General features: G+C 42.5%; 1 protein-coding gene across 3 annotated transcripts; it reads right to left on the bottom strand.

Moving 5' to 3' along the window:
• Positions 1 to 108: 108 nt before the first annotated feature.
• Positions 109 to 26,083, bottom strand: bcl9l (bcl9 like). 3 transcript variants are annotated; one of them, XM_083985458.1, is made up of 9 exons: positions 25,718 to 26,083; positions 10,135 to 10,208; positions 9,391 to 9,803; positions 6,676 to 6,798; positions 6,112 to 6,289; positions 5,863 to 5,947; positions 3,066 to 5,445; positions 2,695 to 2,949; positions 109 to 2,146 (listed from the first exon to the last, which is right to left on the bottom strand). In XM_083985458.1, the coding sequence occupies exons 3-9, from the start codon at positions 9,713 to 9,715 to the stop codon at positions 954 to 956; spliced, it is 4,539 nt and encodes a 1,512-aa protein (XP_083841584.1). In that variant the 5' UTR covers positions 9,716 to 9,803; positions 10,135 to 10,208; positions 25,718 to 26,083; the 3' UTR covers positions 109 to 953. The 3 variants fall into 3 exon arrangements, with proteins under 3 accessions (XP_083841584.1, XP_083841585.1, XP_083841586.1); XM_083985459.1 differs by lacking the exon at positions 25,718 to 26,083 and adding an exon at positions 11,346 to 11,452; XM_083985460.1 differs by lacking the exons at positions 6,676 to 6,798; positions 9,391 to 9,803; positions 10,135 to 10,208; positions 25,718 to 26,083 and having other exon boundaries at positions 5,863 to 5,978; positions 6,112 to 6,213.

Genomic DNA, 26,083 nt, shown 5'->3' with positions numbered 1-26,083 from the left:
TATATTTCACTTGTAATGTTACTATTTTTATCAGATGTTCTGACAATATATTACCCACTGCTAACTTGATTGCAAGATGTTTTATTTACCCAAGTCAAGAAAAAAAATTGTTACCGTTTGCTAAGACCTGTTTTTGCTTGTATTTTAGCAATTGCTAAATGAATTAAATAAAGATATCAAATCTTACACAACATCAATGTCCCCTTGTCAGTGTTATCAAACAACAGTAATTGACAACACAATAACCAAAATAAAACCACCTTAGAGATCAGTATTATTCTATTTTTAGACTTCTATTAAAACACAGTTATACAGAACAACTGCAAACAATCACAAATTGCATCTTATGTACAGCAAGTATATATTATATTACACACACACACATACACACAGACATATGAATGTATTATATGTATATTTGATAGACACACTTGAAGAGATATGTGACTGTGCATGTGTGTGCCAGTGTGTGTGTGTGTGTGTGTGTGTGTGTGTGTGTGTGTGTGTCTGTCTGTCTGTGCATGTGTGTTTGTGTGTGTGTGTGTGTGTGTGTGTGTGTGTGTGTGTGTGTGTGTGTGTAACTTCTCTTCACAACAGTTTGGTAGTTGGAGAAAATAAATCAATGATTTTAAAACAAATATAAATTTGAGGCACTCCTCTCCTGAATGCCACTCTGTTCCCACAACAAGTACACACATCTTTGAAATATACATATTTTACAGTATTTTAGAAAATGGCTTCAGATTTGTTATTGAACCATGATACAGTGCTTTTAAATATTAAATGTTTTAATCAGTTGTAATCCAAAATTTTAAGATTATCACTGATACATTGTTTTTACATTCTTCTTTTCAAATAACTGCAAGAATAACATTAATGAAAAAAACATTGGACACAATGGGAAGTTTAACTAGTGGACACTTTTTTTTTTTATACAGTTTATGGAAGCTGGATCAGAATGGCATATTGGCCATGCCTCCAGGGCCATAGCCAATGGGACTGTCCAGAGACATTCCCCGCTGTCTGAGAGACTGGGGACCCATCATACCAGATTGCGGGTGCGGGGGGCCCATCATTGGACCCTGTGGGGACATTAGAGGACCCTGGGGGCCAAAGGGATCCCCTGGAATTGACATGCTTCGCTGCTTAGCCTGCATCATCATAATGTTCTGCTGTGCCATGAGATTGTGTGGGTGCTGCTGGGAGGGCATCATGCCTGGGTATGGATTAGAAGGATGGTGAAGAAGGCTGTTGGCCATCATGGCTTGCTGTTGCTGGAGTTGCTGCTGGGGAACCATGCCTGTCCTTCCCATTATATGTCCAGGAGGGCACATGGGCCCCATGCCCCCACCAGAAACCATACCCCTAGAGCCCCCCTGAGGAATGCCCATACTTTGGCGTATTCCACCATGTGAGGGGTGAGGTGGCAGCTGCTGTTCATCCATCATATTCTGTAGGTTTGCTAAGTGGGGGTTGGATGAAGGACCGCTGTTGTGTGGAGGGCCAGAAGAAGACAGCTGTTTGAGGAGCTGCTGTGGAGTAGGTTGCTGGGAGGGTGGCCCCTGATGTGGATTCTGATGTGACTCACTTTTGGGGAAATACTGAAGGGTGCTACTGGGCTTATCGGAAGGAATGATGCGGGAGAGATCAAATTCAGGGATCCCTGTATGAGTGGGTCGTATGACTTCACTCAGATCCGGGCCTTCCCCCATGGCCAGAGAGGCAAATGAGTCTGAGGGGTGAGAGGAGCGTTGGTGAGGATGGCCTTTGTTTAGCAGGTGTAACTGCTGGGGGGGCAGAATATCCTCATTGGCCTGAGAGAAATTCTGTGACATTCCGCCAATAGGTGAGTGCATGTTTCCATGAGATGGTGGCTGCATACGAGGAAAACCTGCCATCTGGTTCTGAGACATGGGTGAAACGTTGCAGGGCCCCATTCCATCAGGCCCGCCACCCCCCATCATGGCAGAACTCATGGCAGGTATGCCCATTTGGTTTGGGGAAGAAAGCACAGGTCCTGAGGTGTCATGTGACAGGTGTTGCTGAGCTTGGCTTACAATAGCCATGGGGCTTTGTGGATCACTGTGAGGACCAATGGAGCCTTGGGATACTAGGATCTGGGAGGACTGAGGATTCCCCATGTTTCCTGGAGACAAACAAGGACAGCATGTGAAAACCTTACATTAGCATTTGAAAACAGACTGCATTTTTTCTCAATCTATTAGACTTCTGGAATATTAACAGAACATCTTTTAATTCCTAGGCTGCGTACACACCAAAAGTGACTTTATTTGTGGCTGCGTGCCCCTCCACAGGATGTTGTGCGGCATGTCGCATCATTCCATTGACTTAATATGTTATTCTGTCGTGCCACAAATAAAAGTCGCTTTTGGTGTGTACACAGTAAGAGAGAAGGTCAAACAACACACATCTATGAATTAAAGCATCATTAAGTATTTTATGTAATGAATCAGCGCCACTCAACAACTTTCTCTCTGATGAGTTTAAAGGTTATGTCACAATATGTCCTCACTGACTATGTGTTATCTTAATTATTATCATTACTATAGGGTCTATTTAAAAAGAAAGTCTTATTATCCTTTATGCTGCTGGCCCTGAGTAACACATTTTGTTCCTTTATATTTTAACATGAATTACAATAGACTTAACTGAGATACTGAGATATTGTCATACCTCCAATGCTAACACCAGATAAAAGAGGTCGATCAGGCATCATCTCATCATCGGAAGTGGCGATTGTTTTGATTGCATCATGGTAGAGAGGAGTAGAACTAGGCATGGCATACTTGGACATCTGAGACATAATAAGCGATAAAGGATTCTGAGATGGAGGAGCATCGGGAGAAGAAGTAAATGGCATGCTAGGATTCATAGAGCCTGGCTGGCTGATGGGCGTAGAGTTGGAGCTCCTGGGGGGAAGTGATTGACCTGCAAAAAAGAGAAAAATGATAATGTCCCAGCCATATGAAGAAAACCATTAATGATAATCCAACATTTAAGATGAAAGGCTAGAATCTCTGCTTTTTACTGGATTCTGATTGTACCTGTCTCAGTGGAACTACTTCCTCCATTGCCCACTACTTTCCCACTTGTTGGACCACCTGGACTTGGAAGAGCTGTTTTAGGAGACGTCCATCCTGGCGAGCCCACAGCCATGACTGGGGACTTCAGTCGTCCAGGAGAGGCAGTTGGAGAGTGCAACCCAAGGTTGGAAGACCCCATTACCTGGGGAGACTTCATGGAAGAAGAAGAGGGAGTCCCAGCACCAGATGCAGGAGGAAGAGGGGGGTGATGTCCTGCAGAGGGTATCTGTGAGGGTGACTTCAGTCCTGGAGCGGAGGGGGAGGGTAGGAGAGGAGATGGCTCTTGGTTGAGGGATGGTGACTTGAGTTGATGAGGAGGAGGCACTGAAGGAGAGGTCAAAGGGTTAACATTGATTGATAGATCAGAGGGGTGCCTAGAGCCGAGGTCTCCCCTGAGGCCTCCAGTCATTGGCATGTGACTAAGCCGCGATGTGCTGCCCATTTGATTAGGACCTTGTTGGTCAGGCCCAAACATCCCAGGGCCGGGTTGCTGAAGATAGGGCCCATCTACCTGTCCCCCAGAAAAGGGACCTTGATTGGGAAACTGAAAAGGGCCATCAGGTCCTTGGATCATTCCTTTGTTTCCTCCTCTTCCATTCTGTGAAGCCCTTATTCGTGAAATCTCTCCAGGGCTAAACATTTCACCTAAAGATACGCCACCAGCAGGACCTCGGAGCTTCTGAGATAACATCATCTGCTGTTGTTGCTGAACACTCATCTGAGGGTTCATGTTCATTGTGAGGTTGCTCCCCAGAGGAGAATCCACCAAGTCTCTCATTTGAGGACCCCCTCCAGGAGAGCCCATAATATCCCGTGATCCAGGAAAGTCCATAGGATCACCTCGAGTAGAAGGTGGGCCCCGGCCCATTCCCAAATTGGAAAAGTCTGGGCCCCCAGGATTATCCATGATTCTTGAGCCCATATTGTCCTGTTGTTGCTGTTTTGCTAATCTGTCCAGTTCAAACCTGGGAATCCCCTGCATTTGCTGTTTCTCAATGATGCGAAACATTTCCTCACGTGTTAACAGATGCTCTGGGTCACCCTGTAAGTGCTGAGGAGGTCCACCAGGGTAGCAGCCATGAAAAGGACCTCCACCACCAATGTCATCTAGCCAAATCATTCCGGGTCTAGTGGGCCTTTGGGGTCCTAAACCTTCCATGGATAAAATTCCCCCTGGACTACCAGGAAATCCTCCTCCTCCTGGTGGGCCTCGCTGCATCGGCCCCAAGAACCTTGGGCCACGAGGTCCTTCTTGGTGCATGTCTATCATTCGTACATTCCCACCCATCCCTCCTCCCATCATATTGCCTGGACCCCACTGCTGGTCTCCAGGCTTGCTGTGGTAGGGAGGAGGAGGTCCTCTCATCATCATGGGACCCCCATGTATGTTCATCTCATTCACCATCCTAAAGTGCTGGGGATGTGTGGGGGGTTGCATTTCCTGTTGTCGTCTTTTCTCTTGGTAATATTCTTCTTTAAGTTTTCTCCATGCCATTTGCTCTGGGGTCAGCCCTTCTGGTCCATGTAAGGAACCCATGTTGATCCCAGGTGAAGACAGCTGGTGATGGGGGTGTTGTGGTAGGTTATGGTGAGAATCCATTTGAGGACTGTCAAGGGCAGGCCCACCAAGTGACTGTGTTTGAGAAATGATGGACTGGAGGGGTTCTTCATATTTCTTCATACCTCCCATTGGAGGTAGCACATTACCACTACTGCAATTTCCAGGATTATTAGTACCATTGTCACTGTCCTCAAGAATACCACTCCTATCAGTATTGTTGTTATTATTGAGATTGGAGGGGTTATTAGTAGCATTGTTGCCTCCTGTGTCTCCAGAGCCTCCACTGGCTCCACTACGCAGAAGCAGCCTCTCTATGTCTCTCAGCGTCTGCAAAGAGCGCTCCCTATGTTCCAGCTGCTCTTTGGAAAGACCATCTGTGTTCACTGGGCCACTCCTCTGGCCTATGTCACTTTGTAGGTGTGCAGATAGAATGGAGGGGCTCTCTGAGGGAGAAACAGTAGCAATAGGAAGAGGCATACCCCCTGCACCCTCCCCATCTCCAGTTCCGAGGACTGGGCCTGCAGGTGTCGTTGTGGTACCTCCCTCTGACCTATGGGCAACAATGCTATTATTGCTGGAGGCTCCTCCGGATCTGGTCTGAGAAGATTCGTTATCTGAGTGTCCTGCTGATGATGGTGTCCCTACAGGATGCACTGGGCCTCCAACTCCTGCAGAGGATGGCCGTGGCGTTCCGCTTTGGGATTTAGGGGTGCCTGTAGGTGGAGAACTGCTCGAGTTTACTTTGTCTGATATATTAGGAAGCTTTCCTGATGGGTGACCCTGTGACAAACAAAAGAAAAAGAAATGAGTTTAGGCCATTAAGAAAGTAGTAGTAGTTATTGACATGACATAGCATAGAGCAACATAACATAACTTTATATCATATCTTGTATTGCCTTTCAATTTGCTAAAACAACAGAACACACTCGCTCAGTACAGCAGTCATAACAAGTGCAGATAGAAACAGGAACAAGCATACATGCTAGACCAAAATAGCTATAAAAAAAAATTGACCATCCTACATTCATTGCACCTGTGATATTTACTGTGGAAAACACTTTTACCCCCCTATGGTTAAACAGGTTCTCTGGAAGCGTCTTTGGGTTCTTGAAAAGCGCTATACAAGTCGAATGAATGAATGAATGTGTCACATAATCTGAACAGGTTTAATTTGCCACTGCGGTATGGATGTCTGACCTGCTCCAACTTTGTGCGTGAAACATTTTGCTGGTGAAACAGAAGAATGGAATCAGTCTGTCCTTTCATAACTGCCTCTGCAGCACTGTCAAACACATAGAGAAAGAAACACAAAACTAAATGATTACTGCAGTTGCATAAATCAGTGCTGAAGTACGCAATCAAATCCAAATCAAGATCAACCAAATGTAGACATGTACTTGTGACAAGAATTATCACCTGCATGTCAGGCCTGCAAACAGTTCTTACCTGTTGGCTAGGTTGGTTGTGAAAACATACACCACTTGCTGCGAAGACTGAGGTGGCTCTGCTTTTAGCCCTGGTCCCACTCCACATCCCATTACAGGGCCTCCCCCTGGTTCGGAAAGGGGCCCGGCAGACAGGCGATCAGAGAGCCCTTGGAGAGGACCTACCAGCCCACGCTCCCCTGTGGGGAAAAAAAAAACAGGAGTAAACTGGTTTAATTTATCAAAAGTGGTCTCCACATTTACAATTGTACTACCAGTATATCCTTTTGGCTACATCTAAACACTAGATGGAGCTAAAACACATGTTAAGTCAAGTCTGTTGAAAGGGATAGTCTGACATTCCAGGCTGGTATCTTCTTCCCTTCAGTGTAAGCACAGGATCTAAGAACAGCATAATTTATGGCTTTAACCTGTTGTATTCATTGAAAATAACTTTGAGACATGGCTTGGGATTTCTATGTGTAATTCGAGTAGTCCTCACAGTTGTGGCCACAATGACACCATTGTTAGTGAGAACTGTGCTACATTCAATGTGTATCACGCCCCGTGGAGGGAACACACTCACTGTGGGTCGTGGTGTGTGGCTTGTCTTCATCTTCCTCTGTGTCAGGTCCAGAGCACCACTCATCTCCACTATATGGCTGTTTCTTCTCAAGAACACAGCGCCGCTTACTGCGCATAACACCCTCTAGGAGAAAATACACATACACACACATCATCACTTGGGCATCAGCTGTTACAGTATGCTGTTTAAAGGGGTTTATGAGTTTTATCTATTTAATTTCAATTTCCCTCTGATGGGCCAGACCCACCACTGTATTTTCCAGAGCCAGAGGCTAATGTGCTACTGTCTGTTCTAATGCAGTTTGCTCCACCTGCTAATACAGGGTTCCTACAGCTTAAGCCAGCTTAAATTTAAGACTTTTAAGACGTTTTTAATGCCAGATTAAATGAAATTTAAGACCGACTTCACAATAATCACAAATGCAAAAAAAAAAAAAAAAACTGTCACCACATCTATTACATAGGGTTAGGGACAATTTTACCCACTTTCCTATGTGGTCCAAGGTAAAGTGACTGCTACATGAATGATTGGGGGGGAAAAAAAACTGATTTGGGAGCTGGTGGCGGTAAGAAATTTAGCAGTGACGGCCGCCACCAACTTCTCTATGTCGGAATGTTACCAATTATTTTGAGATTTGAGACTAATTACAATCATAAAATCCCACTTACCAAGTGTTAACATTTTTAAGACCTTTGAAAAATTGATATAAGACATTTTAATGCCAATTAAGGCCTTGTTTTTAGATTAATGAATTCAATGCCTTTTAAGACTTTTTAAGGATCCGTAAGAACCCTGTAATAATGAAGCACATGGCTTCATAAATGAAAACCACTTTATATGAACACAATGTCAAATGCCAAATCACTTAAAATGAATCATAAAATGGTTATAAATTGTTTAATTTTAGGGTTAAAATAAACAAAAAGTAATATTTTTTTTCAAGAAAACATGGATTTAGGCAGCCATGTTTGTACCACGTCCTCTACAAACATGCTCTTGTTGTGATACTTTCGTGGGCAGTAATGGCAAATATGTAAATGTGCAGGTCTCAAACATTCATAAATAGTGAAAAACACAAGCTGAGCTGAATATAAATGTATTTTATCAAATTAATTTAAGTGGAAAAAATTCAGAACTGGAAATTCAAAACTAACAAGTAAAAATAGAACCCAGGAAATTCTATGTTTCTATGTTTCCATGTTTGTATGTTTTCTGTTTTTCCCCTCATCAATATGCCACGCATGCTAATCACATCTACAGATGCGGTGTTTTCAGACTCAGGTGCTCAGCCCTTTTCACACGGTGCACTAATAATTTTGTGCTACTGTGTGCAAACAGCTGCAAGAACTACGGTATGCTGCAGCGGTCTGTGCAGTATGAGACTGAAATCAAATGAAACAGTGGCTTCCTACACCTCAAGGTGACGGGAAAATAAAACACTCAGACAATATCTCAGATTTGTGTCACATAGGTCATATAAACAAATCTGTGAAGATTTTTCAGGTTCATTACTCAAAATGTTACCAAGTTTGCGGCAGAAAACTGCCTTCACGTAAACACATCAGATGAGCTTGGGTAACCACAAACATAAAAGAGTGAGAATGTACAGTAAAGGAGGAAGGAAGTCTGCAGTGACAGTACAGACAAAATGACAGCAGAGGGAGGACTTTTGCCTCCGGACGCCACAGAGGCAATATGAAGCTCTATGAAGTACAAGGAGCTGACATCTTGTTTTCTGTTTGTGATCTTGTTGCCACCAGTTACAGGTTTAACTTAACAAGAAAGTCAGCTATGTCTGCTATACCCTGATCAGACTATCACCACTTGTGCAGGGTTTCCAGGTTTGGGGCTGGGCTGATTTTGCATTTCATATGAATGCCCTCTTGTTTTTTGACACACAGAATGAGATCACAGGTAGAGAGGCAAGAGGAGTGGAGAGGGGAGGTCAAATGGAGCCAGAAGGAGTTTGCCTTCAAATGTCGATCCACCCTATCTTTTCAGCTTTTTGTGTTGGAACCACACCTCTCCTGTTTTTAGTGTGTCAAGGTGTGGGATTATGTGCGAGTGTGTGTGTGTGTGTGTGTGTGTGTGTGTGAAGAGGTTCACATCATACACAGGAAGCCCTGATGAATTGCACAACATCGCATTAATGTCATCTGCAGTTAACCCTCACGTGAACATGTCTAAATAAGTAACAGCAAAAAAAAAAGCAAATAAAACACTTTGTACTGAACCACACACGCACACTACTACTGTACTCTATTACTGAGACTCTCTCAAAAGGAAGCTTCATGCCCTTCCACCCACTTATTATCTTCTGCTTTAATAAGAGCCTCTCTCCATTTACTAAGTTTTCACAACCTCATGACCCGTCTCTCTCTCTCTCTCTCCCTCTGAGCCCAGATGCTTCTTCATCTGAGAAACGTCACTGCAGCACAAGCATGGCACAAACTATCAAAAGCCAGGGGGAAATTCTGACGCTTCACTGAAAGGTCAGGGCATTTCAGCAAGAGAATAAACAACTTCTTGTGTCCTCTCAGTCCTTATATTCACTTCCTGCTGTGGAGGCGGCGAATGCACGTAATCTGGTGTTTCGGGTAAAGATATGGCTGATAGGAAGGTAAAGGAAGTGAACTTCAGCATACTTCGAACAGAAACACACCGTCTATACGGCTCAGATGCTGACACAGTTTCTTCTGCGTGCGCCTGCCTTACCTCCTTTGGCATCTGTCTCCAGGGCTGGAGGAATGGCATTTCTTGATTCACCAGAGTCGATGGAGACGCTTCGCTCCCGCTTGGATTTGGTTTTCAGCATCCCTCCGACACTGCTCACTGATTTGCTGACTGCCTTTAGCCCAGGGTTGCCAGGGGAAATCTGGTTGGTTTTGACTCCATGGCTCCCAGCACTGACGCCCTTTGGACCCAGGTGGCCAGCTGCTCCCGGCTGCTGCTGAGCCTGCTGGTTTACACCTGGTATTTGGGATCGGCTGTCACTGGTGACCTGCTTGCCATGATTGGCCAGTTTATTGTCTTGGTGCATTTGATTAGCTGGTGAATGAGGCGGAGGGCCAGTATGCAGAATAGCTGTGCCTGTTTGTCAGTGGAGCTCACATTGCTTACAGCCAACACTGGTGAAGAAAAGTCAAATCATGATGATCAGTATTTCGTAGTTATGTTATATTCATATCATGTCATATTAATACAAATTCAGATTTATATATCCAGAGGCAATGCAAACCTGGCCACCAAAAAAGCAGCAACTTGATTTATGTAAAATAATTGATCAGAAAATTGCTACTACTGAACTAAATTTAGGAAAATAAATTTAGTACAAATTGATTTTTTTTTCTTTCTAATTTTCCATTAAAACTAAATATTGAATCTTGAGTGTGTCCTGTGCCGATGATTGGTGGTACACTCTGGTCCCAGGTTAGGGCTCTAAAGCAAACTCTCACTCACCTCATCTCACCCAGATGTTCAGCTGACACACTGCCATGCTGCTCCCCAGTACACTTCACTGACCACACATGGACCTGAGGGGACAAGAACAGAGTAATATCATCAGTGGAGGCAGATAGCAACCCTTACAGTCAGTGCTATCTGTGTGTCTGTGTGTGTGTGTGTGTGTGTGTGTGTGTGTGTGTGTGTGTGTGTGTGTGTGTGTGTGTGTGTGTGTCTTCAGCCTGTGGGGTCCACATCAAATACAGAAAAGAGAAAGAAAAGAAGAGGCCTAATGATTAAGAGGAGAGCGAAGCCAGTGAGGTAACTGTCCCTTTAAGGAAAACAGAGCAGAGACTGAGTTCACGCCGTCGGAGGGGGGGAGGCCTGCAACTCAGAAGTAGCTCAACAGTGTTTAGGTCCCTCCCCCTACCAAACATTTCACAAACCACAAAAACACCACACATTCCACAACACTGTCTGTGCTAATACCTGCGTCTCCCTCTTTCACTCAGTTGAAGCAAAAACCAGCAAAAAAAAAAAAAAAAATCATTACCTGCAAATTCAGATTTTTTAATTTTGGCATTTTCCAGAAACAACACTAGTAACACCAGTGGTTTGCTGTCAATCAACAGTATTTCAGGGTGAAACCACAGGTGATAAGGCCTTCACCTCTTCAGCTCTCCGCTTCCAGCTTCACTGAGGAAGCCTTGGAACTAAGCAGGATTTCAAGCTCAGCGTTAAAAATGACGGACACATGAGGCTTCATTCTGGGTTCAAGTCCATAGCTGTGACCCCCTTCTTGACACCGCCACCTGCCCACATCCTTAACCTCCCGAGTCACCGACTTTAGCCTTTGCAAACAGGGGGGTGCTCCTCTGTCTGTGTGTTGAAGAAGATTCTGTGTGTGCACAAACTTTTTCTTGGCGTCTCTCCCTCAGAAACTGCTTGTGCACAGAGCATTAAACAGTTCCTTAGCATTTGCAAGTCTCAACAAGACCCTATCCACACCTGTTGCTAGTGAACAATAGTTGGTCAAAACAGTCATCAGAGCCGGTTCAAAAGACATCCAGCCCAGATATTTGGCTGACAAAATGCAGATCTCATGTAAATATTTCCACTGGGTTCCATTTTTGGCCGATGACACAACCACCCGACCACTTCACACACAGCGCAGCCGGTCAGGTCAGTTGTGTTGCTCCGACAGAACCATTGGTACCACTCACTCTTACCTTGACAGGTAATGGTAAACACAATGCCGTAATTAGTCATTAACTAACACCCGCTCGAGTCAGCGTAGGAAGGTGCCTTGTTCACTGGCTGAGGACTTCATCACTCATTAACTCACACAGGGACAGTCAGACATCAGCCCTGTTGACAAAGTGTGACTCACTTGCTTTGTGCAAAACAAAGAGGAGGCGGATTATTGCACGGTGGGACGCTGACCTTCGAATGGGCCTTTAAGTAAAGATAATAGATATCAAGGAGACTCGCAGTCATGTCTGCTCTGACGTGATCAACGGGGCAACAAGGGGGGAAGCCTGAAGGTGCAGCCCAGCTTTGACTGTAAAAAGCCATGAAGCCTCTAGTAAATGTATCACACAGTCTACCTGACTCAACCAGTAATTCCATCTGAATTTAAGCAATCGGCCACAAGGAACATCACAGCAACTTCAAAACAGCAATTACACTTTTTACAACTACTCTAATCCGCCATTAATGAATATCAAACGATGTTACAAATGTTGCTTCTTGACCTTCTGGAGTAATAGCTACAGTAGACATGATGCTGGTTGGTTTTGGTTGGCATATTAATGTTTAACTGACCCATTCAAGCCAAGAAAACCTATTTGTGCAGCACTGTTACTGTAGCAGGTTTCAAAAAATGTATTTGGAAAAACCTCAGTCAAGAACCAATATGTGCGGCAATATCTGAAAAACAGTGCTTCAGTGGATTGCAGGCAGGAGGACACAACTCAATACTAAACCATTTTAGATTAGTCCTGTGACATGTAAAGTCTGGTTTAAGATAATTATTCATTTACAAGTACAAACAATTAACTTGAGTAAACATGTAAGTATTTTGAGGATACAAGCTATTACCTTGGGGCTGATTGTACACAGCTGCTCTCCTTCATATTCATTATGCAACCCCTTAAAACAACTTGTTCCACCAGTGATGATTCAGGCGTGTCACCGCAAAGAGTGTAAACGTGTTGCATGTTGTTGTAGCAGTGTTGTATTTTCATTTCGCAGTAATTTGCAACCATTTTTGTTTTCACATTATAGGCCAAATTACATTCCTGTGCCACTGATTGTGTTCCATCGGTCTCTGCCCAACAACAGCACAGATACAAGTTAGAGCTGATTCTAGTTGTTCATGAAAAGTTGTCGATTAATCAAAAGGCACCTGGACTCAACTCAGGCCGTGTCATCTGCATCTGTCAGATTCCGACCCCAACACACACGTTGCACCTGAGCCTTTTCGCAGCTAAACTTGAGAAATGATTAGTACTTAATGACGGTGACATTTGGATGATGAATAAATCAAATGAACCTGACTGCTGTGCAATTAATTAGCACTAAAATCGAGGTTGTAAAATCACAGTTAATGTCTCATGAGGGAGGCGCTCTTGGTTTTCCTCTTGTCCTTATCCAACACTTTCTGCCAAAGCAGGTGTGTGCATTCATTTTCAGTTAAGCTTTTGTGTTCATGTTGACAGGGTTTCAGCTCTCCATCTGCCTCACAGGCTGCAACTTTACTTGTCTCCTGTAGTTCTTTTTTAATGGTTTCACAACTTGTCAAAAAGAAAATATGTTGCTCTCATATATTTGTATTTGCAGGTTCAAAATGCTAATTGCATGTTTTCATCAGGAAGAAAAAAAAAGGTCAAAAGGACCAATATCAGAGAGCAGACACACGAGCCTTTGAAGAATTTCTCACCCAAGTTGAGCTGATCTAGACTTCATGCCACCGCCACCCTGAAAGGGAAGCGTGAAGCGATGCCCATACTGACTGCAGCTGACCAATTACTGAGAAAACACATTAAAAAGAAACCATGTTAATAATTTCTCACACGGCTGAAAGCTTGAAAAATAATTACAGCCAAAGTGAAGCAGGGTGACATTCTGACTCTTGGATTAACTCAAATGTACACTGACCAGTAAATAACAACACTCTGACCTGCAGGTTCACAGTGGCTCGATAAAAATAAGCACAAAATAATAAGGCACGAACAGATGGGTGGACTGCAAAGTGATTTGTTGGTTGATTGTAACAAGTGAGAGAAAATAATCCTGTGTGGTATGAAGAGACTCATGCAGGTCCTATTATGAAAGTCTGCTGTTCTATTGAAGCTGCTGAAATAGTGAAATTACAACTGTATATTGGACATGTATCAATGTTGAGCCAGTCAAAGTCAGTTAAGTAGATTGAAATGAAAACAGTCCAAGATTTAAGAACCAGCTGTGTCTGTGCAGGCCACAGGAGGAAAATGTGCCAATGAGATGACGCAGAACCAAAGAAGAGGATACTCATGTGATCAAAGTCTGTTCAGTGTTGAGCAGAAGGCCGGAGTGATCATAGTATATTTGCATTACATGCAGATGCAGGTAGACGGCATAGCGTGAGGGCCAAGTCCTGACTGCAGTGGCCAAGGTTTGAGACCGACACCTGACCCTTTCTATCTTCCCCTCTCTATCTTTCCGAATAAAGGCAAAACTGCTAAAAGATAACTTTAAGCTCATAAAAATAATAAATAAACAAATATGAAAATAAGACCTTTGCAGTTTTTCACTGTATTATGCAGCAGCACACCCAGTGCAAAACTGTGTCAAAGAGACAAATGGAGCGAATAAAGCACAGTACAGTAGTAATAAGAAAGTAATTGGAAGCACTCAGCTAAAACACAGTTAGGCTACTATGAATGAATATTAATTAAAGAAAAAAACAATATCTAAGGGTACAAATGTTTAGAGTAATTACTCTTAATTATTTTAAGCACTCAGTCAAAAAATGTTACCCTTTATCCAAACCTCTGTAAAGCCAAGTGAAATTCTCAGTGATCTGAAAATACCACTAAACGAGTTTATCTAAATGTACACTTAAAGCAATACTAAAGAACTTTCATTTTTGCTTGAGTTTGGCGGTGCCAGTAGACCAAAGCGGTAGTGTTTTGCCTAAAAGAAGACCCCATTTCCCATGAACACCAGCGCATAGCGCCGTAAACATCCCGATCTCCCGGTCGCGTGCAACAACTCGGTGCTGACCTGTTGATCTGCCTATTCTGTGATTTTACAATCAGTATCTCCTCGTTCATGGCGTCTGAAAACCTCTGACCTTCAGGCCGGCCTCTGCCCATTACAACGTTTTCAAGATGTAATGCGGGAAATATGCTCTGCCGTAAACACGTGTATTTTATTTTGAAAATTAACTGTGGTGGTACATCGACTATGGCGGGGACGCTGCTGAGACGTGCCCAGTGGAAATGCTCTCATTGATTAGAGTGGCGGCGATCAGCGGCGGAGCCCGTGGCACAGACAGACCCGGTGGAAATTGAGGGTTATAGATTAAAAATTTAAAAACAGAATGCGCTAAACATGACTGCAATTAATTAATTGCAATTAACGCGATAATTTGGCACCCCTACTTATTACATTAACTGTCTTCATTATGAAATATCAAATATGTCATATGGCACTAAAGTTGTGAAAATTCTAGTCTAATCAAATAGTGTTGCAATAATATTATGTTCCTTGAAAGCGTTTCAAGATTTCATTTGAGGACTACAGTGCATCATAGTGAGGGGTTAGCCTATATTTATTCTGTCTTTGATGATAAAAATTAGGGAATAAAATACAATCAACACCAGCAGCACATGACAAGAGCCAGCTAAGAATCAGACACTGCTGACACAGCTTTGTGCCTTAAATCTGACTTAATACCTGGATGTCACAGCCGTGAATGTGCAGCAGGTGAGCAGCAGAAGATATGGGCAGAAAATCATTCTGCCAGCTTTACTTAAATTTCCAGCGTGTCTCGCAGCACAACTGAACTGAACATTTTTCACCACCAAGGGCGTCATGTCAAGGTACAGCCAGTTCTAAAAAAAGATGTCTCCAGCAGAGACGAGAGAGATAATGGCTGTTTGGTAGGATCAAATGGTATCAAACAAGGTGGTGTCTTTGGTTGCAACAAAGAAAAAAGGTTATTGTCTTACACAAGGCAACGCAAGGTGTGTACGGTTAATAGAGACATGCACACCTTTCAAATCTTATTCATGACAATCTATCACTGCTAATCCACATGATGCACACTCATCATGCTTACACCTGTGGATGATGAGAAGCACCTCTTTGTGTCTCAAATGTGCAATCACAATTCAATCAGGAAAAACATGCAATCTGCAGGCTTCAGTGTCTCATTTCCAGTCATAGCTCTATACACTCCAAATCTCCGTTGCAATATTGGTATATCCAATACCAATAACTGTTTGCTCTCTCTGCTCTATTGACTTCCAGCAGCTCATTTCGCTTTATTTGCAAAATCTGCTCAACAGTGTGTTGAGGTTCATAAAAAACAAACAAAACATGAATGAATCTTGAGAACAATTAACATGTTGTTGTCCATTACTGACCTACCTAGGCTTTTATAAATTAGATTTCAAAAGAAATGATCCAACTCTCTCTTCTTCAAACATTCATTTTAAAAAAGGGAGTGAGCGGTATGACCGAAAAACAAAAATATGCGGACTGGCATTATTATTGCGTTCATGCCCGAGAGGACGCATCTTTTTCTTATTGACTTCTTTCAAGGTCCAATGACAACAATTAACAGATGTGTTAGGGCATAAAATCTTCTCCATTTTCCCTTTTCTCATTTGACATTTTCACAAGTTGTTTTGGGAAACAAATTCAATTTGGCTGTTGGACCTTGTCCAGATGCGTCTGATCACTGCTCCAAACAAATTAGGGAAATAATTCAATGAGTTTTAGAATCCATAGCACATGGTCTTTACATATGAAGCCAATTCATTTAAGGCCACAATGACAAGTGTATACACACACACAAAGCAAGCCAACACACACAAACACATGCCCCCATATTCCTTCAACATCAAGGGAAACAAAGATCAGTGTTCTGAGTTGGGCCTAAAGGTTTGATGAATGATTTCAAGGAATCTGGCAAACGGTTTTTGCCCTTCACTGTGGAAAAACTGATGTTCTGCTCATTTTCTTCAGCTGACCATTCGGGGATGTTGTACACCGAAACGCATTGGTGATTTGCAACCGTAATATGTGTGTGTGTCTGTCTGTGTGTGTGTCAGTTTGCCTACGGTAAGAGGTTGAGCTTCTATTTAGTCCCAGTGGGTCACACAGTACTCTGTATTTTTAGAGTGAGCTGGTATTAATAGACCCAGAGAGCCCTGGGAAGTCAGGGCCAAGAGTGAGAACAAAATACGGAGCCAAGGCCAAAACACAGGAGCCACAGTGCTGCTCTGTGGATCAACACCAGTAAACACTGAGGCCAAAGTGTTTAACAGTACTGATGAATGAATAATGTGTATGACGCAGGAGGCCACGCAGTTACACAGAGACGCACAGTTGGGACTTTTTTTTTTTTTTTTTTACATCAGCTGGTTAACAAACTGCATTTGCACATGGCGCCAGTCGAAATGTAGCCTAAGAGAAAGAAAATGAGTTAAATGTGCTTGGCCACTCTGCACGGTGACTTTGGATGAGGCCATGGCTAACACAATGTGTATGACTGTTAACTAAATGAATCCTCGGTGAAGGACTAATCGAAGTCAAAACTTATCCCATGAAGTTCTTCTTCAGTGTTTAATAATAACAATATTGGGCATTGCATGGCACAGCTACCATAAATATCTGAGTCAGGTTCACCTGAGGACATCAGCTTCAAGTTGGTAATGTGAATTGTGTGATAAAGTGCAGGATCTTACACCATACGTTTAACTTTGATAAAGAATACTGAAAGAGGTTATCTGCTGAATTGCAACAGCCACCAAATGTATAAATAACATTAATAAAACTCTACTGCAGGAATGATTCAGGGAAGTCAGTCCTGAAAGACAACTTTTTTAAGGTCTTATCCAATCAAAAATATTTTCATGGTAATCGTCTCATTTAAGCTCTCTCTGATTAATGTCTGGCATCATTTTCCTCAAATGTACCTTTGTCTTCACTGCAAATGACTTCTCATCTCCTAAGGTATAGTTTCCACTCAGCCTTATCATTAATATGTTCAAAGTACTCCCATACTTCACCTGAATGTCTAGTTGACATCCTCCAGAATGGCTGCATATATAAACGACATTTCCCAACAAATATCATCAAAACTGTGCATAGTCCCTGATTCTGAGTTGCATTGCGTTTTCAAGAGGACTCGAGGCTTACAGTGTACAGAGAGCTCAGTTTTACACATCACAATCATGAGCTACATTTCCCTGAGACTAATTGTGCAGTAGAAAAGCATGCAGTCTCCATGTATATCTTTATGTATGACTTTATGTAGTCAACAACTCAGTTTCTGCTGGCCACAAATTAACTATAGGTTTTGTTTTTTTTAGAAAAAGTATGAATACACATAATTCCTGCTGTAGTTATGTTTTATGTCTTTAACACCTTAAGGTTATTACAACCTGCAAAGTGAACACCTCTGATGGGGTTTGCTCACTTGCTTATGTGGGTGATGTGGCTGGTGTAATGGCTCCTTTCATGTCCACATACAAGGGTTTTCAAACAAGCACAAAATCGTCACCTTTATCACCACTGACCACTTTTTACTGAGTGAAACACACTGCACATTTCCTGCTGTGACTCTCAATGTGAACCATCATCATTCAATCAATCAATTATAAATTTGACTGTGATGAACTTTATGAAATGTGACTTGACATGGGCAACTTTGAAGTTGGATCTTAGAAATGCCCATGCCCATGATCACAGTGAAGCTGCGGTGGACGAGGACCATTTTTCTGGGACACATTGTGATATAATGTAATAAAAACAAGGGTTGGGTCTTGCTAACATAAAAATGTGTTTGGACTGCCTGGTAACTTTTCAAATTACTATTTACTACAGTGCTGCAGATTCACACCTACCCACCAACTCAAAATTACAGCTCTGAAGCATTTACAGCAAACATCTCATAACGCATAGGAACATTTTCATTGGAAAATTCTCTGCCATCATTGATTCTTTTTTTTTTGTTGTTTAATATGATTTTCTTTTTTAAAGTTATTTGTGGGCATGTTTATGCCTTTATTAGATGGGACAGTGAAGAGAGACAGAAATGACATGCAGTAAAGATCATCAGTCAGGATTTGAACCAGAAATCACTGCTTTGGGCAATGTCAACATGGGATGTGCATGCTCTACTACTTGACCACTGAGCGCCGTTCAATATGATTGTACAACATAAGAAGTTAGGTTGACCAGTGAAGGAGCAGAGAGTGTCAAGATGGTTAGCATTGGAGGAAACACCAGAGAAATACATGTTTCTCTCTCACAGTGAAGTCAAGTTCACACTATGCTGCACACACAAGACAACTTCCTGACTTGCAATCAGGGACCTTTAACTTTTAAAAAGTTCATATACGAATGAGGAGCTATGTGGAGTCATGCACTACACACTCTTTAACCCCTCATCCTCACATGTCCTGCACTCTGATTGGCTGCAGCTAGTCAGCGACAGATATACGCAACAGTAATCACATCTTTTAAGAGTTCACTCATATCGAGTGGTGTTTGCCTCTGATTGGAGGCTTTTGTCAGTGATTTCTAGATCCACAACGTCAAATTAGTATTTAAAATCATGCAGTTTGACTGTGGCATTAGAGTCAGAGCCAGACTCAGATGAGGAGTCTGTTCTGCACCAAAATCAGTAACCAGCAGACATACTGTATGAGAGCAGTTAACATAGTTACCATATTGTTTTTTAGCTGAAAATTGGTAGTGGTTGATACAGTGCTAGTGGTTGTGCTAAAGCAAACTCACACCACCTGTACTGACCATGCTCCTGGTTTATTTTTCTAGATCCCTGACCGGATTGCTTTTGTAGGTAGATGACGCATGAAACCAGTGAGCTAAGATGAGACAATTGTTACGTATGGAGCTTTATTTTTATTAGACCTGTAGACAAAACAGCAGAGCACTGTTACTGACTCTGTGGTTCAGCTGTTCTTGATGGGATTAAAATCACAGCACTAACATGTTTGAGAGGAAAAACATTAATTTGAAATTTAAGGCGAACACAAAATGGTTCTGTCAGCTGTGCTTGTGTCACAGGGGCTGAATTGATTTGCAAGTTATGCAACTTCAGAAACATCAACAAGGATGATGACAGGCGAGCAGTGCTAGGTTTAAAGATGTTGAATCAGCCGTCAAGCCCCTGCCAACTTTCACTCAAGGAGAACCAACTGGGACCAATAATGTGAAACAGCTTCCAAGTGACAGCCATCAAGACATTCTGAGTGATTATTGGTGCCAGCACCCAATAAATTACAGCCTTTAGACTCTCTTTGATGAATGAAGTTTCAGATTTTTTAGGCTGCTGACGGAATCAAAACTAATGTTTGAAAATATTTCACTCACGGGTCGCAACAATGTGACCACTGAAAGGTCATTTAATTAGAGAGCACCAACCCTCGATGTCACACAGTGGCAAATCACTGAGAGACTATGACCATCTTTGAGAAATGATCTGCTATTGACACACTGGGTATTTAAAAATCTTCTGCACAGAGGAAGAATATTCAAAACTCATAACTTTTATCTGGGAGAGGACTTTATTTGTATGCCGTCCGAGGCTGCAGGCAAGGAAAGGACACAATTGGAACTTGCTCAAAAGTCTTGCAGGAGGAAAAAATTTATAAAGCATACTGCATGTTTGACATTTTTTGGTCAGAGCACTCCACTGTGCTTGCTATGAGTATAATAGGCAGGGAAGCCCTGTTCATGGATTATTGATCACATTAAACCCTGTAGCTGTATCTATTTCTTGCTCTGTATAATCTTTGCCATGACATTTTTTCCTCCCTCATTCCTTCAATCATTTGCTTGTTCTTCTCTCCCGACGTCAAGTTTGTTTTTCTGCAGCCTGGTGTTGTAAGAATGTATTAGTCTACAAGCATAACAAGAGGTTACTCCAGGTCAAACTCCATTTGAACAAACATCTAAAACTGAGAGGGTTTTTTGAGTTAGTCAAAAAAACAATTATGTTTAACCTTTGCTTTTTTTTTTTTTTAACAAAGGGGGGGAGTTTACTTTTCAGGGAAGTTAATCTACTTTGCATAGATGCCTTTTCGTCAGCACTCACAATTCTCAGTCTGCTCATAGTACTTGTTGGGGGTAAACTGCAGTGCATTGTGGGACAGTACACAGGTGACAGCCAAAAAAAAAAATGCACACTGGGGGGTGGGGGGGTGTTGCTGTGGCAACAAAACATGTCACGGGGCTGAGTAAATATAGGCTAACCAGTAGGCGATGTGCAGAGAGGAGGGCCTGCAACAGAGGAAAGGCCACAGAAAAAATGAAAAGTGAGACATTTGTGAGTATCTCAAAGCAGTGCTGTCTTTTGATGTAACAGGCCTCTCTGTACAGTGACAACAAAAGAGATGACCCAAGATGCACCTTCCTTTTAACACTGAGGGAAAGCATTATGAATTTTATGAAAAAAAAGTAGTGAGCTAAAGCGGAGGAGGAAAAAAAATTTCAGCTAAAAGATATGAGCTTCAGAATGGATTCTTCTGCACATGCTTGTGACATAGTATGTGATCTAGACTGGACGGACTGAGAGAATGTCGCTCAAGGCATGGAAATATGTGGAAATTTACACAGGATTTTTTGGCTACTGCAGACAAACACAGACGAAGAACTCGGTAACAGACTGGAAATTTAGTGGTAAGAAGCGTCCAGGCACCTAGTTCATGGTTTTGCCTCAGCTCAGGGACAGAGAAGTACTGGACTCATTTTGTACAGAGGGTCAAGGGTTGTATCCTCTCCAACACATTCTGGGATGAAAGCCAACTAGATCAAGGAAAAAGATCAAACTGCAGCCTCAGTACAGACAGAAGGCAGGCAGTGCGACACAGAGGCAAGTTGGAAAACAGAAGGCTGATTGGACAAAAGCTTGTCAGTTTCAAGCTGAATACACCTCTCATTCTGCTCAGAGGAGGATGACCACTGCATCCAACCAGATAGACAGTGTCTCCGGTTTTAGGTTAAAGATCATTACAACACAGTGTGAATAAGAGTTCACTTGATACATGGTTTACTGTTCAATATTTTCTTAAATCTGACCCTTTTTCTTCGATTCTGTGGATTAACGAAGTTGTAACTAAAAGTGAAGCTGTTGTTCCCATGGGTAGTAGTTGGGGTTGTATACAGCAGCTTCTTCCCAAACAACAGTGAATTAACCATAAACAGTGGCAAAAACTTTAGTCTAAAAATAATCTGACCTTAACTGAAACCTCTTGTATCTCCCAAACTGTGCGACAGAAGGACCACGATGAGAGGGGGAAAAGAATTAGTTGACATTTCGATTAGTTTTCGCAGGTCATACCTGAACAACAAGGGGTGAAGGTACAGTAGAGGTAGGAGGGTTAGAGTTTGGGGCTGGAGAGATGATGCAAGAGGAGAGAAATTTGGGATGAAAAAGAGATGAAAGAAAACCAAGAGGAAAGTTCACCTGGATTTTTTTTTTTTTTTAAAGAAGCAAACTTGTAATTACTGGACTGGATATGAAGGAGGTGGGAAATTACCTCCAGATCATCAAAGTGTTTGCACATGTTTAGCCTTTGCTGGCAACTTTTCAGCATCTAGCCTACTCCAGTAGGCACTTTAATCTAGGCACCCTTTAACCAAAAGTTGTATTTTGTTCAGTTTTTGTTGTTGTTGTTGTTGTGTTTTTTGTGCCTCAAAAAAATGTCATTACTTCATATCCACTTTAAATAATGTTATGAATCCAAAAGCACAGGGAAATAAAACAGAGGACAGAGGTGCTGACAGCTGCAGCATCTGGGTGCAGAATCCTAGTTAGAGCCTGTTTGTGCATTCATATGTAATACAATTTGCAATACACACCGCTTAGAGGGAACAATGGTACACACTGTTTAAGCCATGCTGAGCTCCATGAGACCCATGAAAAGATAAAATACTATTGTGCATTCATACAGCAGGCAGTAGACGTCAAACAAGCATCTACCAAGCCCTGCATCTATCTATACAGCACCAGCAAGTCACTTGGTCATTTTCTACACTCAAAAATTAAAAATGTTATTTAGTTATTCTCCAACAACAGTCTACTTTCACTGTTCTTTAGTGATGAGAGGCAGATTATTTACATTTATACAACAGTTAGTTCTGACCGGTCCCAACCGAGCAATTTGATTGGACAAGAGACGTTCCATGAGTGCTGATATACAGTATAACAGCACTGCAACTTTTTACGGACGTTATCACTCCGCTGTTCAGCTGGACAGGAGCTAAGTCAGAGCCACGCTCCCCATACAGGAGCTGCCCCATCTCTCTGCTGCTACTACAGTTAGAAACGGACCTGAACATTAAAACCTGGACCTGACCTGGTCCGTCTAATTGGCGATAAATCTCTACTAAACCCGGCTGGAAAAAAATCGCCGCGGGGCAACTACGTTTTGACTTAAACTTTAAATCAACTTGCACAAAACACACATTTTATACAATGTATGTGAGGTAAGGGCAGTACTTGACCATGACAGGCACAGGCACATGAGTAACAGATATTACTATGATAATATTCTGGTGATGAGTTACAGTACATATTGTCTCAGAGCTTAGGCATCATGGTGGCCTCATTGGTCACAAAGCCTGTGATCACACCTACAGTTGGCTTTGTATCTGGAAAAGTTCACTTTGTTTCATTTGCCTGTTCGAGTCATCGTGTTTGACACCTACATGTTTCAAACTTGTAAACAAAAGTCACAGACCCACATGGATCTAATTTGTTGGCTATTACATCAATTTGGCAGAACATCAGAGTCCTCTCTCTCTATCGCTGTAACTATGATTTCCTAGTGTTTACATCAGTTACTTTGGACACATGGAGAAATATCTTAAACGTTTTACAACTATAGCATAAGTAGGCTACGGTAAGTGCTGACAAACAGAGGTGAACGTCTGTTCCCCCATGAAAATGTGTACGGTATCTGAATGTTGAATCCTGTAGCTGACTCAGATTGCATCCTCATTTACTACCAAGCAGGATAAGGGCCAGGATCTGCATATGTTCACAAGGTCTATGGTTCAAATAGCATTGTTCTCACCTGATCAAGTAAAGCAAAGAGTCTGAATTCTCTGTTCTCATTGGTGGGGCTGAATTTATTCATGTTATTTAAAAGGTTGAAGACCAGTACCAGTGCGGAGAGAGGCTATGCAAAAATATGCAAAAGACAAGCACATAGAAATGCACATAGCCACAACAGACATTGTGAAATTAATGTGAACCACAATGCAGGCATCATAAACTTGCTTATCACCAACACTTTCGTTTTAGGGATTAGACCGGGGCCTTACTTTTTTCACTAGTCCAGTACTTAAGTGTCTTAGTATATTCTGTCATGTGGAAATGTTCTCAATATCACATTATTCTTTCATAGCTCACCTTAGCAGCGCTCGCTGTAACTCACCCCAAAGTTCTCAGATCACCTAACCAGATAAGAAACACTTTGTCAGCAGCTCACCAAATCTGTCTCTGCTTGCATTGGAGCAGTGTGTGGACATGCAGTGGCTGCCACACGCTTATTTGTTAAAATCAACTCTAGACAAAGCAAAAGAGACAGGAAGCACGCTTAACATTCACACACAAATAGGTGTGAATGATAAGTGTGATAAGTTTCTGCCATAAGCCATTTCCTTATCTGTCTCTTATTTAAGTCCACCCAGTCATCTAAGTGTGCATATATATTAAGCACTAGATAGACTTAAAATAAAATAATATTTAGCCTAATGCATCCTCTCAAACAAGATTCATTTACATTATCCACTACAATCTCATTTAAAGAGGCCTCTGAGGACAAAACACACATAAAACAGGCTTGCACCAGCACCCACAGGTAGGCAGTGAACCGTCCTTTAAAAGGAGTTTGAAAAGAAAAAGATACTGTGAACCAAAGATGAGGGAGATATTTCACTTCCAGTGGAAAGCAACGCACAGTGTACTGTAGACCTGAAAGACAATTCAGATCAAGTTGCAAACTCTGTTAGGTGCTATATATAGCTCACCAGGATATTGTAGATACACACACAGCATGAAGCGCCTGTGCACGCACACACACACACACGCACACACACACACACACACACGGAAAGGCTGTGTACCAACAGAGAAAAGCTGTAGTATCTCTTCCTGTAAAGTGATTTCAGTGCAGCATTATCACACCATATTCAACAGGCTGAACTAGTAGGGTCATAGGTTGTCATAAGTTTACTGGACTGAGACCACACACTCATGCACAGAGAGAGAGAAAGCTATGGAGGGGGAAAAGGGTGTGTGTGTGTGTGTGTGTGTGTGTGTGTGTGTGTGTGTGTGTGTGTGTGTGTGTGTGTGTGTGTGTGAGTGAGAGAGACAGACAGACAGAGAGAGAGAGAGAACTTTGTTTAAACATTTATACCACACCACTTACAGGCTGCCTGGTAGCATTTAATTATAACATTTCATTAACTATAATTCTAGTAGAGGAACTAAAATATTAAAATAGACAATTAACTTTAACCAACATAACACTTGAGTTGTCGTTGCCTGACGTCCTGCTCCACAGCAGCCTGCACTTGTCTGTGGGTAACTGAATCACAGCAGGACAGGAAGTGCCTATGAAAATAAAATATTCTGAATTGATATATACTGTATGTATTTTATTTCTGCATTAGGTATTAAGGTAACGCTGAGCATGTGTACAGATGAATGTGCGTGTACGTATGAGTGTATGTGTGAAGCAGCGGCAGCATTAACAACATGTTGGTCTCCACATGCCCACGCTGAGTGTGTATTGAAGTGACAGGTATCGTTACGCAGCCTGTCACCTACTGAACACGGTTTAGCTGCTTAGCACAAAACCATTCAAATGCTGCTTTGGCTGTGTCTGTCAGATTAGCTAGCTGACAAGCTAATAATGGCAATTTACACCTATCTGGACTGAAATGTTCCTGTCGACAGACCGGGGGAAGGTTAATGTATAAAGTTGAGCAAGCACCGCAATGTTGTTAGGAGGATTTAAGGACACATGCCCCTGATGTGAACCCAGCGACTTGCTGCGCCAGCCAGGTCCACGGGCTAACTTAGCATGCTAATTCATGTCTCCGCTAGGCTACTTGCTCGTAAACCGACGTTGCAGCCGTAGCCACACATCTGCAAGCGAACCAGAGCTAGCTAACGGGAATTGAACTTTGTTATTGGCTTGCTAGCGACCCGAGGACTTCATAAAAAAATAAAAAGAAACAGAGGAGAAAGTTACAGGAGTCCACACATAAGGAAGACAGCTCCGAAATATAAAGGAAGAGCTAGCATGCCTCGGCAGTGACAGTGTTTGTGAAAGGCTGTGTACTCTACCCCATTTGGCTGGTGTGTCTGAGATCAGAAGAGGCCGATGTCAGGACTGACGGCCAGTCGACATTCCCCGGAGTGGCCGCCGCCGCCGCTGCCGCCACCGCTTGCTCCGCTCGCCGTAACACTGCGCAAGATGGTCCCGATCCCGATGTTTGATAAGAAAAGAAAAGGAGCTGGTGCAGTTTGACGGAGGTTCAGATGGTGATAAATAACAACGGCGTGTCTAGGTTGAAGTTTCGGTTGAAATCAGAGGACGTGTCACCTTGCAGCGGTTCATGACTCCCACTATTCAAGATGTAGAAGGGCAGGACGTTGCATTTCTCTGCGAGTCCATTCACTCCCAGCCGCTGACAATAATTAGTGTGGCCA

Source organism: Trachurus trachurus (genome assembly GCF_905171665.1).
Source record: "Trachurus trachurus genome assembly, chromosome: 13".
Lineage (NCBI taxonomy): Eukaryota > Metazoa > Chordata > Actinopteri > Carangiformes > Carangidae > Trachurus > Trachurus trachurus.
Note: the sequence above shows the minus strand (reverse complement) of the source record. Positions and strands in the feature narration are given on the sequence as shown.